Source organism: Vanacampus margaritifer, chromosome 19 (assembly GCF_051991255.1).
Source record: "Vanacampus margaritifer isolate UIUO_Vmar chromosome 19, RoL_Vmar_1.0, whole genome shotgun sequence".
NCBI lineage: Eukaryota > Metazoa > Chordata > Actinopteri > Syngnathiformes > Syngnathidae > Vanacampus > Vanacampus margaritifer.
Window position 1 is genome coordinate 9,641,684 of NC_135450.1, and position 16,056 is coordinate 9,657,739.

The 16,056-nt window shown below is 39.6% G+C and overlaps 1 protein-coding gene across 17 annotated transcripts in view; it reads left to right on the forward strand.

Moving 5' to 3' along the window:
- gphnb (gephyrin b) overlaps positions 1–16,056 on the forward strand; it is a 90,446-nt gene that overhangs the window by 50,208 nt on the left and 24,182 nt on the right. For 6 of the 17 annotated variants that reach the window (XM_077552312.1, XM_077552308.1, XM_077552309.1 and 3 more), the window contains exons 7-10: positions 181–453; positions 2,053–2,139; positions 2,234–2,368; positions 15,614–15,655. In XM_077552312.1, coding sequence (XP_077408438.1) covers positions 181–453; positions 2,053–2,139; positions 2,234–2,368; positions 15,614–15,655 — 537 coding nt within the window. The remainder of the gene's footprint in view (positions 1–180; positions 454–2,052; positions 2,140–2,233; positions 2,369–15,613; positions 15,656–16,056) is intronic. The other 11 variants (XM_077552307.1, XM_077552315.1, XM_077552314.1 and 8 more) reach the window with 3 other exon arrangements.

A 16,056-nucleotide genomic window follows, 5' to 3' on the forward strand; every position in this document is an offset into this window, starting at 1 on the left:
AAATCTTGATAATCCTAAACTATAACCACCTCTAACAGAAAGCTGTAGCAGTTTTCAAAATAACCGGAAAATATAACCAACGTACTATTATGTATGTTCAAATGAAAAACAAAAACAATGTATAACGGGAATCAACTTGCACTTTTATTTTGTCCAACTTCCCCGCGTTGCCCCCGCCAGGAATGCTTCCAGTTCATCCTGCCAGCGCTGCCGCACGCCATCGACCTCCTGCGCGACGCCGTGGTGAAGGTTAAGGAGGCGGCGGACGAGCTGGAGGACCTGCCGTCGCCGCCGCCACCTCTCTCGCCGCCGCCCAACAGTTCGCCACGGCGTCAGACGGAGGACAAGGGTGTGCAGTGCGAGGATGATGACGAAGAGAAGAAAGACAGCGGCGTGGCGTCCACGGAGGACAGCTCCTCCTCCCACATCACCGCAGCTTCCATCGCCGCCAAGGTACGAAAACAAAAGATCGGATTGCGATATTTCATGTTTCTATGTGCCATTCACGCTGTGTGCTATGTTTCGGTATTCGGTAGTTTTTACAGAGCCAACCACCTTTGTAGGAAATTATACCAAACTCTTTTAATATGCTAATAGGATGTAGTTTTTTTCATTTATGATTTTTTTTCACGAGAGCTGCCAAGGGTGCAACTTGAGCACAAGTCACACATATTTTGTTGGAACTAAATATTCAACTGCAGCTTTGAGATTTATCCCATCATAAATAATGGAAAAATCTGAATGCAAAAAAAAAAAAAAACACACATTGGAGAGAGTAAATGTTTGATTGCTTCTGGATTTTTAAAAGTACATCCTTGAGAACAAAATTGACTCATTATTTAATAATATTTAAAAAAAAACAAAAAAACATGCTAGATATATTTAGGGATGTTTGATACCATTTTTTTTCTCTCAGATCTCAACTCAACTTTTGAGTATTCAACGATACCGATACCATTAGTATTTTTGATACATAACATTTCCACCCAAAAAAATGACATATAATTAAAAAAAAAAAATCCTATAAATCTAATAACTATTACCCTTAAAATTGAAAGAAATTAATGGTAATTTGATATTATCTTTTTTTTCACATTTGTTCATAACTGTTTTTTTGGGGGGTTTTGGTTTTTGTATAACACACAATAAAATGAATGAATTTAAAATGGCCACAATACTGATATCGGCTTGAAACAAGGCCCATTCCCAATATCTGGTATCGGTACTCACTCTCGCATTCCTACTTTTGATATACAGTATAGCATTAAAAAAAAAAACTATACAGATAAATTCAAAGAAAGACATATATATCCCAACATAGCACTTTAAGTTGAAATTGTATGAAATAAATGGCCTTTTTCTATTCTTCTAATTGCTCATTTCTAGTGTCTGATCATGAAATGGCCACAAGATAGTGGCCGATACTAGTATTGATAGCCGTCGCGAGTACTGATCCTGTGAAATAAGACCTGGTGTCGGTACTCACCCATCGATAATTATATGAATAATTCCTTTGTAGTTTTAAAAGTGGTTTGGGCTTCTTCTTTTTTTAAATCCACCCATTGATCCATTTTCAGTGAGCTGACTGACTGTGGGCTATTTTCATTCCTTTTATTTATTATGTATTATTTATTTTATTTTATTTCTTACTTTGAACAATTGAGAATGTTTTATTTCAAGGAACAAATACAGTATATTACAGTTGTGACAAGTTTGTTTTTTTTAATCCCAGAGGACAATTGGTATCCGTCTGTCATTGACATTAATCACAGCCCATAACAAATATAACATATCATTTAATTAGCTAAGACTTTGAACTGCACTTTTACGATTCAAATCACTCGAAGGATGCTATACTCATCTGGAAATGCTTCACTAGCCACCTTCAAAGGCTCTTTCGTTTTGAGTGTGAATCTGACACGAATATGTCCCGTCCCCGTCCGTGTCTTCACTTCATCCTCCATTGTGTGTTTGCATGCTGTGTGTTTTTTTGTCCACACGTACGAGCCGTAACATCCAGCATCTCTCCGTTCCCATCATCCCGCCCGCCAGGAACCTGTTTTAGGGCTCTTTTGTCAGGCTAACATCCCACCTCACCAACATCCATACCTTGTCATTGTCTTCATTTGGTCAAGTCCTGTGAGTGGAAAAGTTTCGCACGTCATATTGTTATTTGATGCTTTATCTGTTTCCGACTGGATTTTCATCATCATGTGTGTGTGCGTGACCTCAGATCCCAGACTCCATCATCTCGCGGGGTGTGCAGGTGTTGCCCAGGGACACGGCCTCTCTCAGCACCACGCCCTCCGAGTCGCCCCGCGCCCAGGCCACTTCGCGCCTCTCTACCGCTTCCTGTCCCACCCCCAAAGTATGTACACACTTTCAGCCATGTTACAGGGTGCTCAGTACAGAAATGACCATGCCTACAAACTACATGTAAAAATTGATAATTGGTTATAATTCAAAGAATGTTTTGCCGTAATGAGCTTCCTAATGATGATATAACAGATCTCTCCTCCAGGATAAAAAACAAAAATACAAAGTGGATGGGCGTTCCCTTTTTCTCGCTCTCTGTCCTTCTCTCTCTCTCTCTTTCACCTCATGTGTCAGTGTCACGCCGCCATGTGTCTGGCGGACAGCAGGCAGGTGCCATGGGAACGGAAGAGGGGGTTGCCATGGGAACCGGATGTTAGTAGCGGGGGGGGGGGGGGGTGCGGTTCATGCGACAGAAGGAGAAGGAGTTGGATCTGTCGTTCTCTCCTTTTGGAGTGTTTCTGGAGTTGTGAGTGGTTAGCAGTCTTGCACAAAAAGGATGCCATTTTTGTAAACATTTCATGATATCTTTTCATGAGAAAACACTTACGCTAGCACTTTGCTACTACACGACACCGCCATCAATCGAAACTGCTGGCAACAAAAGTGAGCACACCCCCAGGTGAAACTGCCAAAACTGGACGCAATCATCCCCCTCTCTAGTGTCATGTGACTTCTTATGGGCTCGTCGCACGGAAGGCGACAAACGACAGCGAAAAAGTTTTTGGGTATATTAAAATTGGAAGGAATCTAAATGTTTTCATTGTAATGTAAACACAGAAGTTTCACTACAGTGCGTAATTCCAGTATGAAGATCCATCCTTTATTATTATTATTATTATTATTATTAACTATTACAAAAACGGTAAAGAACACTTACCGGACAAATGAACCCTGTACCAACTAGCTCTCGTGCACCGGCCTTTTTGTTGATGTCACGGAAATGATAGTTTTGTTTTTTTTTGTTTTTTACAAAATGATAAACGCTGCTAAAATGATCTCATCCATTTTGCTGGATAGCCCACTGTGTAGCATGGCCTGCGTTCAATGAAACCTTCGCTGATTGGTTGAACATGTTTCAACTTTCTAGTATCGCGTGCGATTTTTCACATGCACGAATGTCGGGGGGGGGGGGGGGGGGGGGGCAATTTTCGCCCTGTCGTCCTGCTTCCATAGGAAACGAATTGAGAGCGAACGACGTCGCCTCCCGTGTGCAGAGCCCATTAGTGTTGCAAGTACCACTGAGCGGCCAAGGCCGTATAGAGGTTTAACAGGGCAGCTTCTACTCACTTGGTAGGTGCTGCTGTTTTGGTTAGCGATGTTTAATGGACTCCGTATGGACTATTTTGTTGTCTATGAACTGAAACTATTACAGTTGTGACATTTTTGACTGATGTTAAAACGAGGATGTACATTTGAAAGAATTTAGAACTTGTTTTTTTTTACGTTGTTAAAATATTCAATTTATAGCGATTTGTTGCTGCTATGTGAAAAACACTTATGTCCATTTTTTCCCCTTTTCTTTTATTATTTTAGGTTTTTGGATTGAAGCTGAATGCAGATGTCCCAAAAACCTAAAAGTAAAAAAAAAAAAAAAGAGGGAAAAAATGGGCATAAGTGTTTTTCACATAACATATTTTCCCCATTTTTTTATTTTTAGGTTTTTGGGATGTCTGCATTTTTATCCCAAAAACCTAAAAAAAATAAAATAAAATGGAGGGAAAAAAATGGACATAAGTGTTTTTCACATAGCAGCGACAAATTTCAACCAGGTTAAAAAATTGAATATTTCAACAAGTTAAAAAAATAATAATCCTCGCTGCTATGTGAAAAACACTTATGTCCACTTATGTTTTTTACATCACAGATTTTCACCTATAGTGTAACGTGTGCACTAAATGGGGTCTCACTTTTGTTGGGACATGGGGTCTATGAGTGGGATCGCCACTATAGTTTGCCTGCAGGACATGACCCAGTCATATGCCAATTATTACTCAACCTGCGACGCAGCATGCGAGCGTGCGTGTGGTCGTGTGCCTCGTTGCTTGCTTGACAACAGCCAGCTAAAAGGCTTTTGGAGGTATAGCTCCCAGCTGATTTTTTTTTCCTTTCTTTTTAATCACAGCAACAAGCTTGACATATGTTCATTGAAAATTCCAACATGGCAAGTTGCTGCTGACAGTGTGTGCACAGCGTCCCCAGAGACGGAAGCTGTTCACTGGTGCATTTGGTGCTTTTGTGTGTACTGTACATGTTGCCTTCCAGACGAGACGCTCTTGGCAACGCCGGGCCTCGAGCTGCATTGCCAGTACACAAAGGTCGAACGCCAGGGTCAAGCTAGGTAACACAAATTTGCATGTCGTGTAACTGTGCGCACGGAGCTGGTTCCACACGCATACCCGCAAGCACAAACCGAAGCTAAAAAAAAAAAAGACGCATATGGAGGATTATAAGCGCAGCAGCTCTACAACCATTCATGTAAAACCATTTTCTCTTCCTGTCACAGTGTCGGAGGGTGTAGGGTGGTTGTGCCCTTCCGCTCTTGTTAGCATTTAGCACAATTATGTAATGGTGACTTTGGATTAATGAAGCATATGGGCAGAGAGGGCTCGGACTCGGGATGGTTCGACAGCATGACGATACTTCTGGCATGTCATAAACATTTTAAAAGTCATTTATTGTGTGAGTCAGTGTTTACACTCGGGGCCGATTTCACTTCCGTAGGCAGCTTATTCCATTTCGCGTGCAGCATAACAGCTAAATGCCGCTTCACCATGTTTGCTTTAAGCTCTGGGCTCCAACAAAACACCCGAGTCTGCAGACCTTGAAGCCCTACTGGGTTTATATTCTGTCAGCTTTTCTTTATTGTATTCAGGACCCAAACCATGCAATGATTTATAGACCAGTAGCAGAATTTACTTGGATCCATTTAAAGAGGCTAAAAAAAATCTGTGAATAGGCAAATTCACAAATGAAAATGCGGGGGTCTATTTTATTAATTTTTTTATTTAATTGTATTTATTTTTTTTATTTTATATATATTTTTTTATTTATTTATTATTATTTATTTATTTTATTTTTTTGGTGGGGGGGGGGTAAGATATTGTCTGATATATTTCCATGAATTTGTAATGAACTATGTTTGAGACTTTAATAGAAAATTATAGAAAATGTAAAATTTACTTTAATTGCTGTATTATGCAATAATTTCAATGTGATGAGCAATATTTAACTGCTCTGGTAACTTGCTGTTAAATTCCCAGAATCACTTGAATGCTTCAGTTCCTGTAATTCTTCACAGTCGATTTTAGTATTCTGCTGAAAGTACATGGCTGTACAAAATTATAGGAAAAACTGTTAAAATATTCACTCATTACATAAACTGAATGGCTGTGATTGCTTCCTAGAATTAAAGGGAGGTTTTATTTTTAATGGCTGCCATACATATAGTTCCAATGGGTCTCTTGAATGTCTGACCGCTCATCAAGTTAGGAAATTAAATAACCAACTGTTTTAAACTTTGAAAAAAATGCATAATATGATACCTTTAAAGTAAAAAAAATCCTACCTCTCTTTCTCCAAATTCTCCCAAAAGTAAAAAAAATTATTTTTCCCCCCGTTTGCCAGTACAATTGTTATAATCCTTACGACTCACTGATAATTAAAGTTGTTTCTCAGCAATGATGCAAGCAAGCCTGGGCAGGCCTGAATTACCCATGATGCACCCTTGCATTGACGTTACAGCATTATTTCAACATGCATACGTTGGCAAAACCCCACATTAATATTGCTGTTAGCATTAGCATAAAAGTGGCCATCGACATCACATTCAGCTAGAAATGATATTGCTGGAAGTGGCAAAAAAAAAAAAGTATAATATTTAAAAATATATATTTAATATTTGATCAAAGTCTAAATTGTTGCAAAATTATTTGTCATTTATGAGTAATATAGTTTATTAGAATACTCTATTGGTGATTCTCAACTAGTGGGTCGGGTCCTAATATACCTATATATTGCCTCATAAGTCACAATTTGATCAATTTCATATGTGTTCAAAAATCTATACTATTGGGTGTCATTTGGGTGTGAACGTCGAGAACAGTCTTAACGTGGATTGGATGTCCTTGTGAACTCGTAACGTCCTTTTGCTCATTTGAGCGACCTTCCCGCTCTGCGCTAGAAGTTTCCCTTGTAAACAAATGGACAACACACTCACACACACTTTTGCAAATGATCTCTTCTAATTTTTATGGAGGAGAATTCCTCTGTGCTGTGAGTAAAGATAGCTCTCAGTCGTACTTGTACCAAGTAAATATTGATGCGAGTGTAAAAGAATAATGATACACGCCTCTTGCCCTTTTGATCATCTCTCATATTTCAGTTAGGACTTCAGCTTTAACGTATTTGTTTTTTTATTATTATTAATGATGTTTGGATTTTTTAGCACTGAGGCCGAAGCCTATGGAAGTGAGTGCCTCCCTTTTCTGCCAAAATATAGCAAGTGAGTCACGGTGCTCTGGTGTCATTTTGCCCTCGCCACTTTTGTGACCTTGCATGATGATGTATTTGCATTCTGGTCACGGACAGAAGTCGCGTGAGGACACACACAGCACACCTGATTGCAAACTAGCTATGAATCGACTGACTGAAACAAATTCAAACATTCAAGGAATATATATATATTTGCGATATTACAGCGTACAATTCTCGAAACGATTCGATATGAGGCCAAATCGATTTTTAAATCTTTTTTTTTTTTTATGGGAATATTCAACAAAATGTCTTACTTAGGGTTAGGATTCACACATTAAGCATGGAAGAATGTTATATTAATGGAACATTAAGCCTTAATATTTGATTTCAGTGCTGTTCAAACATGAAACAGACTGCAACCTGAATTTTCAGATAAATATATACATTTTCATACAAATCTTACAGTGTACATGTACAAGTTTACTGATTAGGATTTTAAAAAATTGAGTAAAAAAAAAAATCGCACTAATCAATTTATCGATTCGCATCGGGATTAATCGGTATCGAATTGTGACCTATGAATCGTGAAACGGATCGAATCGCCAGGTACTAGGCAATTCACACCCCTAATATATATATATATATATATATATATATATATATATGAATTAAACCTATTTGAAATGAATGCACGCACACAGCTCAGTCATATCGTGGAATCTCTGATGAAAAGAAGTCATTGCGCAGGATCGTTGACGGTGTGATAAGAGATCAGGCAGATGGAAATGAATGATTAATGCATGCACAACAAGCTGCAGCGTGCGCGTTTATTGATCTGCCATCTGCGGCTCTATTGCGGATCCTAATCCAGGAGCGTAACTTGTTACTGTCCTTAGATGTTCAGTCGTGTGTGTGTGTGTGTTGTGATGACATTAAAAAGCAAAGTAGAGAGGGGAAAAGTAGCTTGCCAAAATTATTCCGTTTTTAGGATACAGGCGTCAAACTCGGCTCTTTGCCTTTTTTGTGGAGTTTGCGTGCGCCGTAGGTGTGTTGTAGGTGTCTCTGTGTGCCTTGTAATGTGGCTGGCAACCAGTTCGGGCCTTCCTGCGCCTCTAGCCCAACATCTGCGAGGATAAGCTCCAGATGACCTATGACCCTGAAAAGGACAAGCAGCATAAAATGAAACTGCTACACTGAAACAGAATTAGTCCATGTCCAGGAACACAAAAAATACTTTATAAACATGGTCACGAAAGAATTGACGTTTCACCAAGGAAAAAAGGTTTGACTCCTTTTATAACCAGAAGTAGAAATCAGACAGGTAGGGTTCGACCAGCGGACTCACAAACTGTTGTGCTCTGAATTTAAAAAAGAAAAATGTACTGTTCCTGTCACTAACATCCAACATGAAACACTAATGCCACCTAATGGCAGAAAATTTACCTCAACACAAATCTATGACTAATTTCTTTTTAGCTTCAAATAACTTTATGAATTACTGTAAAATTACTCTACACATTAGATTCACATACATACTGAGGGTCCAGGAAGGGAAGTTTGGAAATAAGAGAAAACCGAATGACACCACAAATGTGGAGAAAAGAAAGTAGATTGTGACTGTGCGTTATAAAATTAAAAAATATTTTTGGGGGTTTTCTGTTTGGAAAACATGGAGGCTCATGCTGTTATGTGAGAATGAGAATTTGTGTACAAATATTTCTTCAAGCACAAAAAAATTTCAAAAAAGATGTAAGTAAAAAAAAAAAAAAAAAACTATTAATGAACTAAAAGATCCAGCCACATTTGTATTTGGTAACAATATTTGTCAACTTTTATGTTAATTAACAAGAGTATGCAAATCTTGAAAAATAAATATTTTATCGCACATGTAAAATGTGTGATTAAATTCCGATTAATCGCAAATTAACTATGGAAATCAGGCTATTAATTAAAAATCTTAATTGTGTATGACGTGGGCTTTAAATTAGTTTTAAGTTATGATACAGAAACAGAAACCCTGGCAAAGTTGTTTTCCAAATGTGAAATTTCCTTTCCTGTTGAAAAAGACGTAATCATCAAGTATACCTCGTTTTTGTCAATAGCAGTGAATGAGTTTTAAGAGCAACTTGCAATGCCGTCCCATCAGCAGTTGCAGTTAAAAATAGCAACCAACTTGTTTGGCAGTTTTCCACTTTTTTTTTTTATAACACTTCTTCTGGGAATTTATTTGCTTTTGGAATAGTACAGCCGTTCGGATCAAATGCTTGATAGGTTCCCAACCTGTGATTTTTACAACCTGCGTTTACCCCCTGCTGGAAACAACAAATGGCAACTTTTTTTTTTTTTTCTGAAATAACGTCACGTTGGTTTTCAGCCCGACAGTATTGATCTCCTTTGCGGTCTCTGTTGCTGAGTATCGGGTGGACGAGCAAGCGCACGTTATTGTCGTCGTTACCCCCGGGCCCATAAAGCGTCTTTTGCTTGTCTCCCGGCCTGCTGGAGGTGGAGAGGATTTACGAGGAAAAGAGGAGCGAACGTGGTTGAGGGTTAACGACGTAGAGAGGACGGGGGAAAGGAAGGAGCTAATCCAGGGGAGAGTGATGGCGGCAAAGATGGAAGTAATGCAGAGGTTTGGACTCTGGAGCCCGTCGCCCGTCTTTGTGATGAGTCAAGTCGCTCACCTCTCAGTGAATTAGTCAGCTGGCATCATGACGGAGAGGGAGACAAAGCCACATCCGTCCCTCATGTACTGTACACGCGCAACGAGAGCACTCATGCGCAGCTAGCCCCCCCCCCCCCCTCTGATTTCCCGTCATTGCTTTTTCGCCCTCTCGCGCGTGGCCGCTCCCCCTCCGGCGCTATTGCTATCTCTCTCTATGCCCCCCCCCACCCCTCCTCCCGCACTGCCATGCGCACTCGCCCTCTCACTGTAAAGCATGCGCGCGTCCTCCTGGTGCGCGTGTGCCACCGCCGAGCTCATTCTGTCTCCACTCCAGGCAGAAGATGGTAAGTGATGTTTTTTCCTGCTGCATAGCGTTGCCACCGTCGACAAGTTTTGCAAGTATGCAGATACGTGTGTCGCGTGTTGTGTTTTGCGTTAGTAGCCAATCGCATGCGTGTAGTTTGAATTTTGGCGTGATGATGCCAAAGGCGGGTGGTGTTGGCAGGCCCTGAGTCAGAGGTAGGAGGTTGAGTAATCTGCTAATGTGACCAAAAGGCTGCAGGATGAGGACGATGATCTTTTTGATTTTTAGCGTCTCTCATTTAGCGCCACCGGTTGCAACGCGGCGAACGCATCAGCATCTTGCAGCATCGCGCCTCTCGCGGGGTGAGGGAGACGGTCGTGCAATTATAAACCAATTTTACAAATGGGAGGAACACAAAGAAGACCCTATGTTTGCTATTTCATCCAACAAACGTCAGTGCAGGTCTGCTTACCTATAACACTGAGGAACAATTTTTTTTTAAATTATTTTGAGTTAGATTTTTAAAACTAAAATTGGCATGCAGATTCCAAAATTGCAGTCAGTTTTTTTTTTCTCCACAAAATCGGCTGATTGGCTGTAGTAAGACCGTAGTAAGTGTAGCAATTTGTTTGCACAGGAATTAGTCCTGGCTTTTCTCTTCAGATTGTAATCACACTCAGACATATTTAGGCCTAACTTAAAATGTATGTAATTTTTTTTACATGACAAATTCCCATTAGCTTTTTTTTTTAAGCTAATTTTAACACAAGCCTACCAAATAAACCTTATATGATGCTTATTCATTAGTCTAATAAAGCCTATTTATTTGTAATGCATTATCCTCAGGTTTATGTATTTAGTATTAATAAAGTATAGTTAGTCTAAATTAATAATAATGAGTGTTTATTTACAATACATAAAGTATATTGTTTGAATTACATAATAATCAGGTTACCTAAACACGATAAATACACTACTATGTGAAAAATACTTTATTTTATTTAGTTATTTAAAGTTTTTGGGACAAAACTGAATGCAGACATCCCAATAACACACAAAACAATAAATAATAATAATTCTACTTGATTAATACTTAACACACAAACCTGAGGATTATGCATTTCAAATAAATATACTTTATTAGACTAATAAATATGTATCATGCTTTTGTTTGGTAGGTTTGTGTTCAAATTATCTAGAAATTAAAAAAATAAAAAGGCTAATGGGAATTTGTTTCTGTCCAAAAAATTACATAAATCTTAAAAGTTATTTCTGAGAGTGCATGAGCATACCCTTGTAAATTCTATTCCCTTTTTGCAGTTTTTTGTTTTGTTTCAAAGCTTGTAACTATTTTGCTTTAGTGTTTTATTTACATAATACATATACACATTTACTACATATTTTTTTAAGAATACCGGAACCCTATAGCAAAAAACTGAGATCAGTTTTGGGGGAAATGATAATGTCGTCCAGTGGCCCGCAAATTAGCCGTTACTTCAAAATGGCTCTGGATCTTCACCCAGCCTGCCTGATTATGTCATGGGCACGGAATCTTTTTTTCTTTTCTTTAAGAAATAGGCAGATGTCTTAAAATCAATTGGGGGGGGGGGGGAGTGTCAAAGCAGCACCTTCAGAATCCATGATGGCTTTAATCATCTGACAAGCAACACAATATTGATGTCGCATTGGGGGAAAGAGTCACTCAGAGGTGCCGCCAAACCTTCATCAATGCTTTATATCAATGCTTTTACACACGCAGGCTGTGCTTAAAATGCTTCTTACTCCCACTTACCAGCTTGTTTGTTTATGGCCGGCAAAATGTAAAATGTATTCTTTATTGGGATTAAACAGAACATACCACATGGGACATCTTTCTTGGCAAGCTGTGGGCATTTTCTGGATTTTCTCACCTGTCTCGCCATGAGGCCAGCGTGGTTTCACTACGAATATGAATACGAGTACGACCTAATTGGCAAGCAAGCAAAGGAGCATATTTGCGGGGGCGTTACACAGCTGACTTGATGCTTACTTGCGAGATCTGATGACTTTACATATTCTGCTTTTCTCTGGTGCTTTTTTTTTTTTGTATTTTTGAAAGGGAAAACCTGCATAATACATAATAGGGAATAATATTAGACTGAGGAGGAAATATAATATGACATGAGTAGATATGAAATCTTGATTAACACTAAAGTATTAAAAAATAATTTTGACAAAATGTAATGTTTCTCACCATTCTAAAGGGATGAAGAATATGATCTTTATAATGTATACATATTAATTAAATCCTTCAAATGGAACTAAATTCTACAAAAAAATTAGGAATGTTCTTGACCACTTTTTTTCAGACCAATACCAAGTACCACTAGTACTTTTAATAATTTACCCCAAAAAATTATGACAGATAATAAAATAAAATAAAATAAAAATACTTATCTATCCCAAAATAGCATTTTTCCTTAAAAATTGCATGAATTTAAGGGCAATTTTCTATTCTTCTAAGTTTTAGTTCCTGATAGTAAAAACGGCCACAAGAGAGTGGCCGATACTGGTAACAGCTGCCGTTGTGTGTACCAATACCTTGAAATAAGGCCAGGTATCGGCCTGACACCGATACCTGATATTAGAACTTGACCATCCTTAAGTGAAATAAATAATGCCATGTTTCTAGATATTTTTTAACAAAAACATTTTTTTTAAAAAAACAAGTCCAACTCTAGATGCACATGAAATGAAAATAGTGTGTCTGTCCATTTTTGGGTCCCGAGAATCACTGATCTTCAACATTCTTATCAATTATACATTTAGAACATTAGAACGCAATACAAACCGTAATGAAAAATATTTTTTTGTATTATCATCACTTAAACGCAAATTTTAAGTTTACTATTGATTGGAAGAAAAAAAATGCCCCAAATCTTGTCAGGTTATTAATAGAGATGGGCGAGTACCGATATCAGGTATCGGCATCGGACCGATACACAGCTTTATTTTGGCCGATACCAGTAACCAGTATATGATCAGAAACTAGAAATTAGAAGTTATAACAATAGAAAATTGCCATTAATTTCATCCAATTTAGGAGAAAAGGCCATTTTGAGATACATTAGTCTTCTTTTATTTTATTTTTATTTTTTTCATCAGACACTTTTACAACTCAAAAGTTGGCTAAGACTAGTATCGGTCTGAAAATAAGTGGAATCAAACATCCCTAGTTGTGAATATGTAAATGATTCTCACAATAACACTGAGAAAATGTGTGTAATCACATCACATTGATGTGTTTTTCTCCTCTTAAGCAAACATTCAAAGTAATCATTCAGTAAATGCTAAGTGCAGCAGGTTATTTTTTTTCTCCTGTTAATTTAAGGGGGCGTAAGAAAAAAATATTTGTGCATTCCTTCCCACGTCTGGCTCACACTAGAAAGAACATTTGGGTCAAGTTGCTCAGGGCTTTAAGTGCAAATAGCTGCGTCCTCATTCAGATGCGTGCACTTCAACAACTTACAAAAGTAAACCGATATCCTCTTATTTACTCCTAAACGTCAGGGTGTTTCTCATGTGTTTGCGTCCTTATAATAGAAATAGATGGTGACCATGCGTGTGTGTGTGCTAGCTTTGCATGTGTCTGTGCGAAGTTACTCACGCTGAAGCAGCTGAACCCGAAGCCTCGAGGCGTGATGGAGAGAGAATGGCAGGAAGTAAGAATAGTGAGCGGTGAAGAAGGAAAAAAGAACGGAGGGACAGACAGGAAATGAGAGAGGAGCGCATGTGAGCGTCTGACCAGCTGGAAGGAGCGTGCTCGTCGGCCATGTGGGCTGCGATGGCAAGTTTGGGGGGGGGGGGGACTAGCGTTCACTCCCACACTCTGCCAACGCTGGCAAAGTCGCTCAGGAGCTCATTAATTTCTATTTTTCTAACTCCCCGCTAATACGTTGGGACGCAGAGACAGCCGCGATGAATCAAGGTGCCGGAGGATAACGCGCTTGTGCCTCGTCAGCTTTGGTTGTTGGTTTGCTGGGCTCGCCGGCAGCTGCTGTATTTACCTCTGCCAAACATGAAATTATGAAGGCGAGAGGTGTTCCTTTCGTTCAAACAACAGATGTTTCAAATTTCAAAACATAATACCACGTGCGCTAGCTAGCTAATAAGCTGTAATTAGCTAATAGCTAACCTAGCTATAGTTGGCTAATAGCTAACTCCTTCACCAATCATTTTATTTTGGTGATTTAAAAAAAAAAATCTGTTTTGACTTTCTGATGATTTCTCCACCAGTGCTATTTTATCTAAGCTTGACGGGGTCAATTTTCAGCATTTTAATTTGTTGGAGAGTGATTCTTTATCTCTTTGACAGAGCCGTTTTATTAAAGCAATTTGTTATATAATCTAAAAATGCTACAGTGTCATAATGAAAGCGTTGGTTTTAACTGCTTTAATTGCTTTCGTTATAATTCAAATTGAGCTTGCCGTCTGCGCCAGCTATTATTTTTGCTGGAAAGAGATGTGGTATTTCCTTATGTGTGCCAAGAATGTGTCAGATTTCCAGGAAGGTGCTTTATGAGGCTAGCAGATGCCTCGCGGAAGCCGTGTTTATATGTCGCTTAGCACCTGTCACGAACGTGCGGTCTGTCGCAGTGTTAAGCTGTCCAGAAATATTTATACAAAAACGTCTGTGATTTCTATTAGCGTAAAATATGGCATATTTTCTCTATCATGATTAGATAACGGAAAAATGATTACTCTAAATTGAACACGTGGGAAGGCTGAAGAGCAGGACATTTACTAATTGTATTCATTCATATAGAGTGTTTGTTTAGCATAAAGGCTACCTACAGCTGTGAACATTTACAATTAAGTCAGTGTAATTTGAATCTTAGTAAATTTTATAACTTTGTGTCATAATTGAATATTCCCTAAATTTTCACAAGCACTACACACAATTCTTAATGTAATAATGTTAGCACCAATGCTAGTGCTACTTCCTGGATGGCTCGCCAGCATCACAGGTGTGGCGTTGAGTTATTATACAGGAAATGAAATGCGATTTTTCACATTGTTAAGACGTTTCTCAGTAGAGCTGTGGAATCCTTTGAGAAAATGTCCAAGACTTATTTCTGCTATTCCAGTCCCGCTTGTGGACTAGCTTGGAAACAATGTGTTTATTTGAGAAGGGGCCCTAAAATTGAACCCTGTGGAATCCCATAAGACACTTTGCTTACATTAAGATCATAACATGATTAGTACCTAGCCAGTACTTGGGGTTTGTTAAATAAAATTAAAAAAAAGGGGGTATATGCCACGGAGGAGGCGGGATTTCTGACTTCCTGGTTTTCACCCATCAACTTTGTTTCCTGTTTGCGACGTGCGGGCCGCGTCCCAGTTCTTGCGCTTCCGCCTTTGTGCCCCTCGGTTGCGCGTTCCCGTCGACGGGTACGAGTGTGTAGTGTGTCTGTCTCAGTTGGCCGAAGCATTTCAGAGAGTTGAGACGCCCTGCGCATCGCGCGCTCCCGCCCATAGGGAGGGGCAGGGTTGGGTTGGGGGGGCGGGCATTCATCGTAAACTTAACTCACCTGGATTTAAAAGCGATATTGAGCGTGAAGCCCCTTTCCAGCTCCCACCTGCTGTCCTGACCTCCTCTATCCTATCTCCTTTTCTGTCCTGTCCTGTCTGTCCCACCCTTGGCTGCCTTGGCCCACCCGAGACAGTCACACTGAGACCGATCATCCCGATATCCATCCCTCTCCTGAAAGCCGCGGGCGTGTGCGGGTGGGGGTTCTGTCCTCACTACATGAGTCTCCGTCTGCTTCTGTCCTTAACCCTCTTTCTCTTCTCCTCCTCCTTTTTTTGTGTGGCACCAGGCGCGGCTCCCCTCCTGTTCATCCACCCTAAGCATTGCTGAGGTACTCCTGCATGTGTTCGGATGCGTCATTACGAGACTTCATCATCTCTAATCTCCTTCTCCAAGCTCACATCTGCCTGGCATGATTTGTCTCCCTGCTTCAGTCCGCTATCGTGTGCGCTGTCCTGCCCGTTTGTTTACTTCCCATAGTTTTGACTGTTGTTCCTCTTGTGTTTTTGTGTGTAGACAATGTAAAATCTCCTTCTGTCTTCTTTCTGGTACAAGCTAACTTGCCTTGCTGTCCACCTTTTCACAGCTTCTAACTAAACATTCAACGGGGGGTCCTTGTTTTTATGGCGGCGCCAGCACAATTTCGACTTTGAAAACGGTTTTCAGTGAGCTCGTTTGTACAGCAGCGTGAGAATAATGTGCGTGGTCACATGACACAAGAAGACGTACTCA